The sequence below is a fragment of the Brienomyrus brachyistius genome, chromosome 12 (assembly GCF_023856365.1).
Source record: "Brienomyrus brachyistius isolate T26 chromosome 12, BBRACH_0.4, whole genome shotgun sequence".
In the NCBI taxonomy this organism is placed as follows: domain Eukaryota; kingdom Metazoa; phylum Chordata; class Actinopteri; order Osteoglossiformes; family Mormyridae; genus Brienomyrus; species Brienomyrus brachyistius.
The window spans coordinates 15,738,786-15,751,681 of record NC_064544.1 but is presented as its reverse complement, the minus strand read 5'-3'; the positions used below and the strand labels follow the sequence as shown (position 1 = coordinate 15,751,681).

Genomic DNA, 12,896 nt, shown 5'->3' with positions numbered 1-12,896 from the left:
TTGCAAAGTAAAGTGATACTATAGTTATTTTTTTTATTTTTTTTTGATGAAATATGTCAGAAAGGAATTACAGTATAGCCATTGTTATATATATAAATTATAAAGATAAATTCACCATGAATAAGAACTGTTTGGGTATCCGTTTAGCTATGATGGTTTTCTTTAGTATGGCGTCAATGGTGGGTCTGCGTGCCGGGTCCTTATGAAGGAGTTCATCCACCAGATGGCGCAGCTCAGCTGAGAAATTCTCCGAAACTTTTGTTGGTGGACTTTTCCATAACTCGAACATGAAGAGAAGATTTTGCTGTAGTGAAAACTAAGAGAAGATTGTAATTATATATATATGTTACATGCAGTAGCTGGTAACATCTATGGGTTGTACTCCCTAAACACCTGACACCTAATTAATTTTAGAAGGCTGCCTGCATCTCTTCTGTCATATTTTACACTGATGCAATCACAAAACAATGATGTGTGATACTCACAGCAAATTCGAGTGTGCAGAGTTCATACAGCACACAGCCCAAAGCCCAGATGTCACTGATGGTGATAAGGAAAGATGAGTCAGTGTGATATGTAGCTGCCACTGACAGATGTTTTTGTTATTTACTGAACACTTATTGTAATATTTAACTGAACACTTGTAAAGACATCTGAAACTATATTAACTATATTAATAATTAACAAATTTACAAAATACAAATTACACAGTGATGTTTCTAATGCTGCATGAATAATTACACAATATCCAACGTATTCAAAGATTTCTAACATGCCAGCATTGTTCATTTATTTGAGCAAAACATAAATTGAGCCTGACCTTGTAAGTAAGGATGTTTAATAAGTGAAATATGAAAGTAGTAAGTAGATTTGTTTAATAGTGAAATATGAAATGGAATATTATACATATGAGCCATTGTTTAGTTTTAAACAGGGAAATAACTATATTTCACAAAAATCACTATACAGCAGATGTGATGCCATATTGTAAAATTAGCTTGTTCCTGACCAAACATGTTGCCAATTACTAAAATAATGAGTTTGGACCCCAATCAAAATTCATTCTGGCTACAAGCCTGCTATGCAGTAATCCATTTCAGTCCTTGTTGACCTTGACCTTTTAAACAATTATTTTTAAATAACTTTTACCTCTATATGAAATATCTAAAAGATAATTTAGTGATTTTTATTTTGGGCAAATTCTACTTCAGTTTTGTGCATCGCCAGCAATACAAAGGATTGGAATATTCTTTTAAGTACCTAATTTAAAGAAAACATTGAGTATATAACACTGATGCAGTACATAGATTTCAAATTAAAATGCAAAATTTAAGTGTGTTGAGAACCAGACGTAAATGCAATGTCAGATACAATACCTTTGCTTATTAAAACATTTGCTTTTCCACAGATCTGGTGCAATATAAACAGGTTTTTCTAACTTGATATTTGCATATTCATCTTTTCTGGAATGAAAATAATAACATATCATCATATGAATATATGGAGTATGAATTACAAGTACTCACGTCTTACTCAAATTATAAAACAAACTGAAAACAATTCCTTTGCAATAATTAACCCTAAAATACTATTGAACCATTTACAGACTAGCTGGACGTTCTGCTGTGTGCCATGTACTTCCTATCTCCAAAGTCACAGAGACTCTGCATTGAATAAGCAGTTATTCCAGATGGACAGATAAATGGTTATTTCAGTATTAGGCAGGTGAAATGATTTACATGTGTATAGGTATGTAAAACATTCCTATTATATGTGTCAGTCATGTTGCTTCAGGGAATAGTGGGTTTCAGCTAAACTGAAAACTTCTGTAAAGAAACAGAGTCTGACACTGCAGTAAATTAATCTGTGTGATTCTTTTACATTGTGCTAAATCACATTGTAGATCAGCTCTGCTGTGCCTGTATGCTAGTGGCAAAGGGCAGTCTTCCTGTCTATGGATCTCCTACAAATTCTTTGTGAATCAGGAAATTTAACTCCCAGCATTTGCCAACCAAGAGCAGCTGGTCTGATACGTCCGAGACCATCACATGCTGACTATTCTTCTTCATGACTCCAACAGAACGATACCAATTTGGTCTATTACCAAGGTGTCCTGGTCACAGAAGCAATTTGGGGAGCAACATGATGTGTCTGCTGTCCTGCCTGCTCTGCACCCTGAACGTATGTGTTATGACATGCAGGCATAGCATTCAATACATGATGTCTGAATACATTACCGGTGTAGGACTTTAGACACTCCAAAGTCTCCCAGCTTGATGGCTTTTTCTTTGGCCAAAAAGATATTGTATTATGTAGAAAAAAAGCAAAGATTGATAATATAGTGCTTTTACTTTCCCTCCAAAAGTGCTTGAACTGTACAGTGTTCTTACACCATCTGAATGGTAAAACAAACATTTGTCGAACAATGGTAAAATTAACCTGAGGCTTTATGTTTCTGTGTACAATATTCCGGTCATGCACATATTTCAGGGCCAAGCAGATCTGCACAAACCAGTCCAGGATCTGGAAAACAAACACTCATGGGGGCATGTCATACTGTATATGCAAAAATGTATTGAAATGATGATTAACTTCCACAGAAGTTATCAATTGTAAATTTAAAGATATAGAATGAGCAAATGTTTAAGAAATACTTGTACAAGTGTCTGTATAAGTGTTATTTTTTTATCATTTTTGCTTTAAGTCTAGAACCCATTGAGATTACAGCAAAATGTTTTGGCTTTTATTGTAGCATGCTATGTTAATTGAAATCTGTCTATAGGTTACCTGGTCTTCTGAGAATGGAGCACCTTTAATTTTTTGGGCTTTAATCTTTTCAGAGAGATCTCCACCTTCACAGTAATCCATGGCTATGTAATAGTTGCTGTTCTCTGTTAAAAAAAATATGCCCATTATTCCTTGATTAGGAACTAGGCTATGTAATGTTACGTTAGAACAAAATGGTTCCAAATTGTGGCATAAAATCTTTAACACTTTGAGATGTATTATTTTTCATTCATATCAAAGGCAAGGTTTCCCAATAGGCAGATCAAGGGCTGAATTAGGGGAAATAAAATTGGAGAAGCCTGTTCTTATGTGTTCACAAAAGCTGACCACATAATATACAATCGATATTTCAGCAGCTGTACCGTCAGTAAAGGACTCCACATAGCGGACAATGTGAGGATGGTCCATGTCTGCCAGACTGGCCACTTCCCTTTGAGTTCTCTGCATGGTTTTATCATCCATCTAAATCAATCAATCACTCAAACAATCAGTAAACTGAAACAGAGAACACATTCCACATTTAGCACATTTTCTTAATAATGTTAGATAGTTTTAGACAGTACCACAGACTTACGTTTGTCATGCTGATAGTCTTGATGATGTATTCCCTCTCATTTTTATTCACCAGAGCTGCGGTGCCAGTATTCTTGGTTCCAAGATCTTTCAAAAACGTGTAGCCACGGTCTGTCAGAAGACTTTGTTTACTACCCATTTCTGCATAAAAGAAGTAAAATTTCTTTTTATGTTAAATATTTAAAAACTGTCTAAAAGAGCATATACAGTACTTTCAGGAGTTGTCAATAATTATTATAGAGAAGAATTTATTTCCTTTTCTCTAAATGGCTAAAGACCTAATGCTGACAGTCCCAGTGGAATAAATCTTTAAGTCTAGTTCACGTGTATGCTTTCTAGGAAATGGTCTACGTCACACAGATGTGATAAATAAGTATTCAGTCATCTTATTTGAACATGTGACCAGACTGGAATAACAGGATGTTCCTTGCCCCTGCCTAACCTCCTTGCCAAGCAGGCTACTTTATACTCTATTATAGGATTGCAACCAGAACATGGTTGTGCTACAGTATGTTTGTTTATAGTGGAATCATATCTTTGTGGAAAGGGACAACAATCTTTTAATGTCCTTAAAAATAATTGTCTTATATCGTAGCAAGTGCACAAGCACATACCACAAAAGATGACAGGCTCTGTTTTAACAATCTAAAGCACATGGTCTGAATGCTTTTAGGGTGTGGCCAAGTCACTATTGCAAGTTTATCAGCAGAAAAATAGTCGTAGAACCAGGCTTATGGTCCAAAACGGTTTTATTTAGTCTCATAATTAGTCCTGAGTGTATTTGCGGCTTTAACCCAATTACACTCATCTCCCATTCCCTTTAAAAGCCAGGTGCACTTACACCTGGGCAGATTTCTATTATAATGGTGTATTTTCCAGGTAGTAGAAAAGAAGGGCAGGGGAAACTGATCTGCTAACGTGAGCTGTGAAAGCGTGCCTTCAGACCATCTACAGCAACAACAAGGTTCCACCAAAGCAGCCCAAACCAGAAAAGACGGCTGGCAAAAATTGGCCAACAAATTAAATGCGGAAGTACTGTAGTGTTCATTGTACTTTCTGAATGCAGCGTTTAATTTCCTATGTGTCAGATTAATTATTCTTTAATACAGTAAAATCCAATTATAACGGACTTCAAGGGACCTGGCAAAACAGTCCGTTATACCCAAAGTCCATTATGTCCAGAGTTGCTGTTTGCCCATAACACAACTACAGGACACCATTTACTCATGCCACACCCCAGCAGACACACCTGTGGTATAGATTATTATATTGTACATGTAGTAATCCAACTTTAATTTACCAGATGCGTGACTATTAATAATCCCGACTACGTATCTGCGCTGTTTATCACCGGCACGCCACGCGCCTTGTAGGCGGAGCCTGCATGTCCGTTATAGCTGAACAAAACTACTGCTAAAAACGACCCTGGGGACCAAATCGTTTGTCCGTTATAAGCGAAATTCCATTATATACGATTCTGCTATAACAGGATTCTACTGTATGTCAGAATTCCAGATCAAACATAAGAACAATGAGAACATGAGAACAGGTTAAATTGAAGTACAAGAATATACTAAAGCGGTATCTTTCGAAAAGAATTTACTTCAGGAGCAATAAAGGATCTTGCCGATCGCGCAAAACCCTCTTTGTATGAAATTATCTTCTTATAATTTGCACACCGATATCAATTGGTCGCTGATTCATGAATGGTGAGGCCATGGCTGATTGGATTTCAACACACGGACACTGATTACGTGTGCGAGCTAATCCTTGTTTACACAGAACAAACCTGCTCTGAGCAGGTTTGAGGATTTGGATGTGTTGCTATGACAACACATCCAGCAAGAGTTTCAAAAAACCAACAGAGCCAGGATCAGGCCAAATCTTCAACAATTACATCCAGCTAAATGAGTAATCCCCATGTGAAAAATACCCCCTGGCATGGAAATGAGATACCAGTGTAGGATCACAAACGCCCACACACATACACACACACACACACACACACACACACACACAAGGCAATTCAGATTACAAGGCAACGTAAAGCCAGCATTCCAACGTGTATGGCTCAGAGGTTTGGAACCTTAGCAATAATAACCTGGGCTTTTAAGATCCGGACTAGAGCAAGTCGGTACCCTAAATATAAGGGGGGATGCACACACAGGAACCGACAAGGGTGAAAGAAAGAGTGCTGGTGTTTTAAGAATCCAACATGCACCCCCCCCCCCCCCCACACACACACACACACACAGTAGCTCAAAGTCAGTTATTCTAAGATTTGCCTGTTGTGTGTGTCTAGTCTAAGTGTTTACTTGTTGTCAGTATAAATATCTAAATGTTACATCTGTATGTTTCTTTAAGTGATTTTAGTAAGCTTGTTACCCTTATAAACGTGCTTCATGGATTATTAGCTCAGAAAGAAGATTATAGATAACCATGTTAAAGGTAAAGGCTATAAGACCATCTCCAGGCAGTTTCATGTTCCTGTGACGACAGGGTCAATATTATTAAAAAGTATATGTTTCATGGGACTGTAGCCAACCTCCCAGGACATGGATGCAAGAGGAAATGCAACCCCAGGTTGATCAGAAGGATTATGTGGATGGTAGAAAAAGAGCCAAAACCATTCAAGCTGAGCTCCAAGGTCAAGGTACGTCACTCCATCCGTCGCATTTTTAACAATAATGGGCTCCATGGAAGAAGACCCAGGAGGGAGGGCTCCTCTACTGACAGAAAAACATAAAAAGCCAGAGTGGAATTCGCCAAAATGCATGTTGACAAATCCCAACGTTTCTGGGAGAAAGTCCTTTGGACTGATGAGACAAAGGTGGAGCTGTTTGGCCAGTCACACCAGCTCTATATTTACAGAAGGAAAAATTAAGCTTTAAAAGAAAAAACACTAAACCTACTGTGAAACACAGAAGGGGCTTAGTTTTGTTTTGGAGCTGCTTTGCTCCATCTGACACGGGGAACTTTGAATCTGTGCAGGACACAATGAAGTCTTAAGACTACCAAGGCATCCTGGAGCGAAACATACTGCCTGAGTCACTGGTCATGGGTCCTCAAACAGGATAATGACCCAAACCATACAGCTGAAAGCACTCAAGAATGGCTGAGAAAAAAATCATTGGATTATTCTTAAAAGGCCTCCATGAGCCCAGATCTTAATCTTATGAAACATCTATGGAAAGATCTAAAAATCACAGTGTGGAGACGCCACCCTCCAACCCTGAGACAGCTTGAGCAGTTTGCTCAGGAAGAGTGGGCCAGACTACCTGCTGGCAAATGCAGACGCCTCACTGTGAGGTACAGAGATCACTTGTTGGTAGTGATTGATGCAAAAGATGGTGCCACAAAATGTTAAATTAAGGGTGCTACCTTTTTGTCCGTGCCATTTTCATTTGAAGCGAATGACATGGTGATGCCAGAAACACACTCGCTGATACCTCATCCCACGCCTGCTTCACCTCTAAAGGCTTAGGTGGACCAGTGGTGCTCCCATATATGGTGTGTGCCCACATTTTCACCTCATGTACTGGCACGTCCATTTCCGAAACAGCAAAATGGATTTGGACATATCTATAATGTTAGTTATGCCTTGTGCTTTATGCAACATAGCGCCTTTTGACTCCAGAAGGTGTGGCGAAGGATTTGCTAGTTCTGTAGCTTATGTAATTCTCACCAAAAGCTCTTGATTATTGGTGGCTGTTCACTTCATTCAGCCTGTTGCATGCTTTGATGTCATTCGGTTGTGTTGTGAATTAAAAATTATTAAAAATGATAAAAATTATGTACCTGAATATAAAACCTACTGTCACCTCTGCACTTTTTCCTGCAGTTGTGTTTCCTACAATTGTTTATTAAGGAAGTTGTTTCAATTTCTTAATAAAGCTGCTGGGAATGCAAGATAGATTTATTTACTTAGGAAATGACAATAGGTGTGTGAATGTGCTCTGTGATGGGTTGGTGCCCCATTCTGGGTTGTTCCCTGCCTTCCAGATGTAGCCTCTGGTATGGCCTCTAAACTCTCCCACGACCCTCAATAGGACAAGTAGATGGATGGATGGATGGATGGATGGATGGAAATGACAATTAATTAAGAAATTTGGGGACATTGTCACGCCCAGCTCGTACGATCCTCGTGTGTGCCACGCCCCCTGATTATCCACGTGTGCTTCCCTGATCGTACCCAGCTGTGTCTGATTATGTTTGCCCAGTCTTGTGTATTTCAGTCCGTGTCTTGCGTTGGTTTCTTGTCCATCATTGATGTTGTTAATGTCAGTGCTTGTGACCTGTCCTGCCCGTCCCTTTTACCCGATCCTTTTAATAAATCCCCGTTTTCCCCGACTTCGCCTGCTTGCCTGCTCCTTACCCACTTACCTGCCCAAGCGATCACCCGTTCACCGGCACCGATCGTGACAGACATCAATTCTTGAAATTGCTAAAATGATGGCAGACACCATTATGTCATAAGTAAGTATTTGACAGAAAATAATGCAGTTAGGAAAAGGTCAGGCAAGGGGAAAATAAAAATTGTTTTGCGCCAAAATCTCATTAAGCAAATGCTAGCAAAAAAGCCTTTAGTCAACAGTGAAGAGCAGGGTTCCACAATTGCTAATTACCAAAGATAACTTTTTTGTTAGTGGATTAGCATTTCCACTAACTCTGAAAACCATTAGCAGACCAGTTAGCTTCTGCTACATTTCGTTCCACTAACAATTTTTAGCAGGTAAAAACAATAAAATTTCACAGTTAAAAATGTTTGTAAACTCTAAAATCGTATATATTTGTTCCCATCTTTTGTGAGCATTAGTATTTTTACCTGACTACATGTAAAGACAAGACGTGATTGGTCAATAACATATTGGATTTACAGTAGCCTTGGCTAAATGTAAGTCAGCGAAGATAAAGTCCATTTAAACTGCGGAGGAATAGTCGAGAACAGGGGCCTATATCACCAAGTTGGATTTCTTGCATACTGTCGCTGGATAACTTCATGGATTTATGGCACCATAGTTTAAATTGACTTTATCTTTGTTCCCTTATATTTCACAGAGACTACCGTAAATCTGACAAGTTATCCAGCTAAGCAAGAAATTCTGTTTCACGATACAGGCCAACGGTTGTGTTTTCCAGGTTCTGACTAATAATGAACTGAGACCATCCTTCCTAGTTCGTTGACCAATCACCTGACCTGACAGAGGTGGTTGCCTTCCTCCTGTGGTGCGAATGGAGGAAGTCCTCTCTGACAAATTCAGACGAGGGCATAAAACAAAGTGGATCCTATTTACAAAATGCTCAATCAAGTAATGAACAGAAAATGAAGCCCTGTCCAATAAATCTGTCTGTTTATGTTTATTCGTCTCTATGGAAATGGTACTGTACTCCGAAAGATTTAAAACATAATTAAATGTAAGAGGTGGACCTAGATAGGCGGGACAGGACACTTCCTATTTAACCACAATTTTCCCACAATTGGTGATAATGCATTTGAGAACTAATACTGGAAATTGTGTTACAAATTCACAGGCTATATGACCATGGGAAGACTTAGGGTGACTGATACGTAAGTATGTATAGTTCCCACCAAAGGACTGGCATCTTATCCAGGTTGTCCTTGAGGCTCCAGGCTCACAATAAACAACTGGGTAAGTGGAATGGAAAATTTGAGGGGATGTACTTCTGTATTGGGATGAGTGTTTTGTCTGCCTAAACAGTTACTTTGTAAATTTTTATTACATCTTATGGATATATGCACATATATTGGTCATAAACTGGCCAATGCAGATCGTTTACTAAAATGCTATGGATACATTTACAGAATTAAATCTATTTCAGGAATATAGTAGGAATCCATTTACAAAGATTCTCGCCAACATAGTTTTAGCAAAATTATGATTTATTGATATAATTTGTGTAATACAGAACAGACATGTGATGATTCATTCATTCATACAATAGGAATTGAAAGGCAGCCCAAATACAAAGTAAGGACAGTTCTTTACCCCTTTTTATACTCCAAAAAACTCCCTAACTGGGGATATTATTGTTAAAGAAAACCCAATAAGAAAATTACAAGAAAACTATTTCATAAACTGACATAAGATACAAGAATAAAATAAACTACAATAAATGAAAACTATAAAACAATTGATTCCACTACTATTTTTAACACTCAAAGTAATGATTTATCTGTAATTACCATTAACAATACCTGGAAAATGGTTTACCCATTTTGAAGACATTACTACATTATTAGCTACAGTATGTGTAATCTTGTTTATCTATGATTATCTAATGATCAGACACATAAAATAACTTGACAATACTAAATATATCCATACTTACTGTAAACTATAATGAAAATATAGAAAAACTTATTAGAAATATATATTTAAAATAAAAACGAATAAAACCTCAATGAAAAGTAACTAAAACTAAACTGGATTTCAAAATTTGAAAATTGAAAATGATCCCGAACTACAATAGCACTGCCCCTTACCAGCTATTGTGTATAGGTGTGATCAGTAAATTTGCATCTGCATTACTGGCCTCCTGGAGCATGACAAGGCTGATACAGGGACGAGGCAGGGCGGGATGGAGGTGTCCCATGAGAGCACATGGTAACTCCATCACTTCTCTGGTCATTTACTTCCATATCACCCTAATGATGTCAAATGGGGCCTCCATGCCTTTCTCATGACCAGAGTGTGCTGCCTGTATACAACTTACCAACCAGGAACATTGGGGCATCCTTAGTTCCTTACAGGAAGTAGTCAAGCTATTAGTAAAATGTGTTATTTATTGCATTAGTATACATTACGTACATAGAAGAATACCATATAAAACCCGTCAATCTGAAAGTACATAAATAGTTCAAAGTCTACCCGTCAGTCATCAGTTCCTTCCTTGTATTTTCCAACTCATCTAAATTCTCCTTAAATTGAGAAACCATCTCCCTGATATTTGCTACAAGCTTCATTGTGGCTGATTTTATTTCATCATGCTGTTGAGATCCTTGTCTTATGTTGTGGATCTCTTTGGCATCCTTAACAATGAAATAGACATCGAGGGCAATGAAGAGAGCAGACAGCACCCCTGTGAAGGCCTCTGCCACCCGTACAGCTCTGGCCGCTTGAGCAGCCACCTTACCAACGTTAACTACCTGGACTAGACGGACAAGCTCTGCAATGCCACCCAGGCCCCTCCCTGCTCTCGATGCAGTCTGTGTCATATTAGCAACATTTGTGTAGCTCTCATTCTCTTTTAAGTTTTCAGTGCCAGTTCTCATGCCTTCCACACTCATTAGGATGGGTTCCATTTTCTCCCGATATTCACTAAGAATCGCCTCAATAGTCTTACGGTCCATTGACTGGTTCACCATGTTGGTGACGTTAGAGACGGCGCTAGTGACCCCCCCAGCTACAGCAACACCAATCCCCACACCATTGACAATCAGAGAGGCTGCCAGAGTGACGGGAGCTAGAATGAGCCCAACAACAGTGGTGACCCCCCCTGCAGCACCTATCACCCCCCTTGTCCGGCTGCCTACGGTGGTACGTAAGTGGACGCGTTCCAGACCCTCTGCAGTCATCTCCAGCTTCTCCACTAGACTCAGAAGATCATCAACATCTCGGTCATAAAGATTTTTAAATGCTTCAATATCTTGGTTGACCTGAGAGATCAAAAATCTCAGATTCCTGGTAAAATAAAGTACATCAACATGAATACAGGGTTTTAGAAATTCATACAGTTAATCATCTAGCATAAATTTGAAGGCCAGTGGATGTAAAACAGTGAGATTTCAAGATACATTCCATTGACATAATCAGTTTTATGGAAGTGGGGAGGGGCAGATTGCGTGGTGTGAATTAAATTTAATTTTGGGTCATATTTTGCCATGTCATCGGTAGATGTACGCAGCAAAATTTAGCAGGATGGGTACAGGGCGCCAAATGTCTCCGTCTTTTTTACACTCTGGTCTTGGTAAGAACTTGGTATCGGTTTAGCTGGTCTTGACTACATCACTACCACGGGGTAATATTACACAATGCCAGTAACATTCAGTAGCACCAGAAAAGGACAGCTGCTCCTGAGTTATAACGTTTCAAAGTACATGGCAGTTAAAAATGAACTATCACCAAATATCTGTTTTTTTTTCAGACTATAATATAAAGATATTGTAATGACTGAGGTCCTCACAAACTCAGCGTTGGAGGAAGAGTGATGCATGCAAAGGTGGGGATGATGCAGCCAAAACATCCAAGTTACATGGAGGCTTTGTGCCAAAATCTCACTCCCTGTCAGAAATACGGATGGACATTGTGTCCTCAACCTGTATGGTTTTGAACGTGTTAAATAATACCACTCAGAGCTGGAAAGTCTGCTTCTTACAGGAAGCGAGATCTTGTTGCTGGGGGCAGAGTGTGTCTTTATAAAAACAATGTTTTCGCTTATTAATTTACATCTTACTGATTTTGTAAAAAGAGCTATGAACTGGTGTGCGGATGTTATGAACATATGATCAAATACATAAGCTTTCTTATAGCTTTTATCTAAGAATGAAGTGGCACACAGGCATGAACTGAAAATTAAGTGATTTTTAAAAGAAATATACAAATAAAATTACAGATATCACTTTGTACATATTAACTGTTATATTTGTGGTTGGATACACGTCTCTGTCCTTCCTGGAATAATGAACCCATGTAACCTACTGAGTCAGGTTAACGGTGGGTATTCCCTGGCTGGGAGCCCCTGGAGATGCAGTCGACATAGTTTCACGGCTCGTGCCACGTTGAGCCCTGGAAGTGACTCGTATTGTGTTTACCTGTCCACGGGCATTTCCTGATTGTCCATACATCCTTCCTCCAAACGCCGATCCTGGTCAGAGTCACGGGGCACTCCCTGATTATTCCAGTCATAAATTCCTGAACAAGAAATGCCATCTGTTACTAACAGCTTATCAGCTGTAAATATAATTTTGCCAATGCTGACATACAGTACTAATGCACAAAATAGCACTTAATTTCAGAATAGGCTGAATAAACAAAATCCAATTTACCTGGTTCGTTGAATGTAAAAGTTGCAGGAACCACTGAGGCTTCTGCCTTTGTAAACCAAAAAATAACACAAGTATTTGTCTAACATCCTCTGTGTAACAATGTAATGGCAAATATTCAAATTTTTACTGTTTGATTATCGATTCTCATTTGATTATTGATATTAGAAGAAAACTTTATAATACATAGGTAACTTCAACAATCTGTAAAATTTAAGAAAATATTTTTCAAGTCTATTAGTAATTATTTTACATTCATATCCAACACATTTTATTTGCACAACACCAACATCAAATGTATTGTTATGAAACTTAATTTATTTTGAAGATGTTTTGAGAACTTAAAAAAGTTATACAATTGAAAGAGTTTGAAGTTTGATTCTGCAATGAAAAATCCCTACTTAAAAAAAGATAAAATCACTGTACAGTTTTTTATGATATGTCAGAAATCTAGTAAATTACAGCCATAGCT

At 38.4% G+C, this 12,896-nt stretch overlaps 2 protein-coding genes across 2 annotated transcripts in view; both read right to left on the bottom strand.

The window, feature by feature from the left end:
* LOC125705231 (serine/threonine-protein kinase Nek1-like) overlaps positions 1–3,749 on the bottom strand; it is a 35,863-nt gene extending 32,114 nt beyond the window's left edge. Inside the window, exons 1-3 of the mRNA XM_048971674.1 lie at positions 3,362–3,749; positions 3,150–3,249; positions 2,788–2,891 (exon numbers count right to left, since the gene is read on the bottom strand). Coding sequence (XP_048827631.1) covers positions 2,788–2,891; positions 3,150–3,249; positions 3,362–3,499 — 342 coding nt within the window. The 5' untranslated portion in view covers positions 3,500–3,749. The remainder of the gene's footprint in view (positions 1–2,787; positions 2,892–3,149; positions 3,250–3,361) is intronic.
* The window catches only part of LOC125704855 (apolipoprotein L3-like), a 37,507-nt gene extending 25,036 nt beyond the window's left edge, over positions 1–12,471 (bottom strand). Inside the window, exons 1-3 of the mRNA XM_048970994.1 lie at positions 12,428–12,471; positions 12,194–12,293; positions 10,027–11,063 (exon numbers count right to left, since the gene is read on the bottom strand). Of these exons, the coding sequence (XP_048826951.1) occupies positions 10,247–11,063; positions 12,194–12,222 (846 nt within the window). The 5' untranslated portion in view covers positions 12,223–12,293; positions 12,428–12,471 and the 3' untranslated portion in view covers positions 10,027–10,246. The remainder of the gene's footprint in view (positions 1–10,026; positions 11,064–12,193; positions 12,294–12,427) is intronic.
* Between the last annotated feature and the right edge of the window lie 425 nt (positions 12,472–12,896).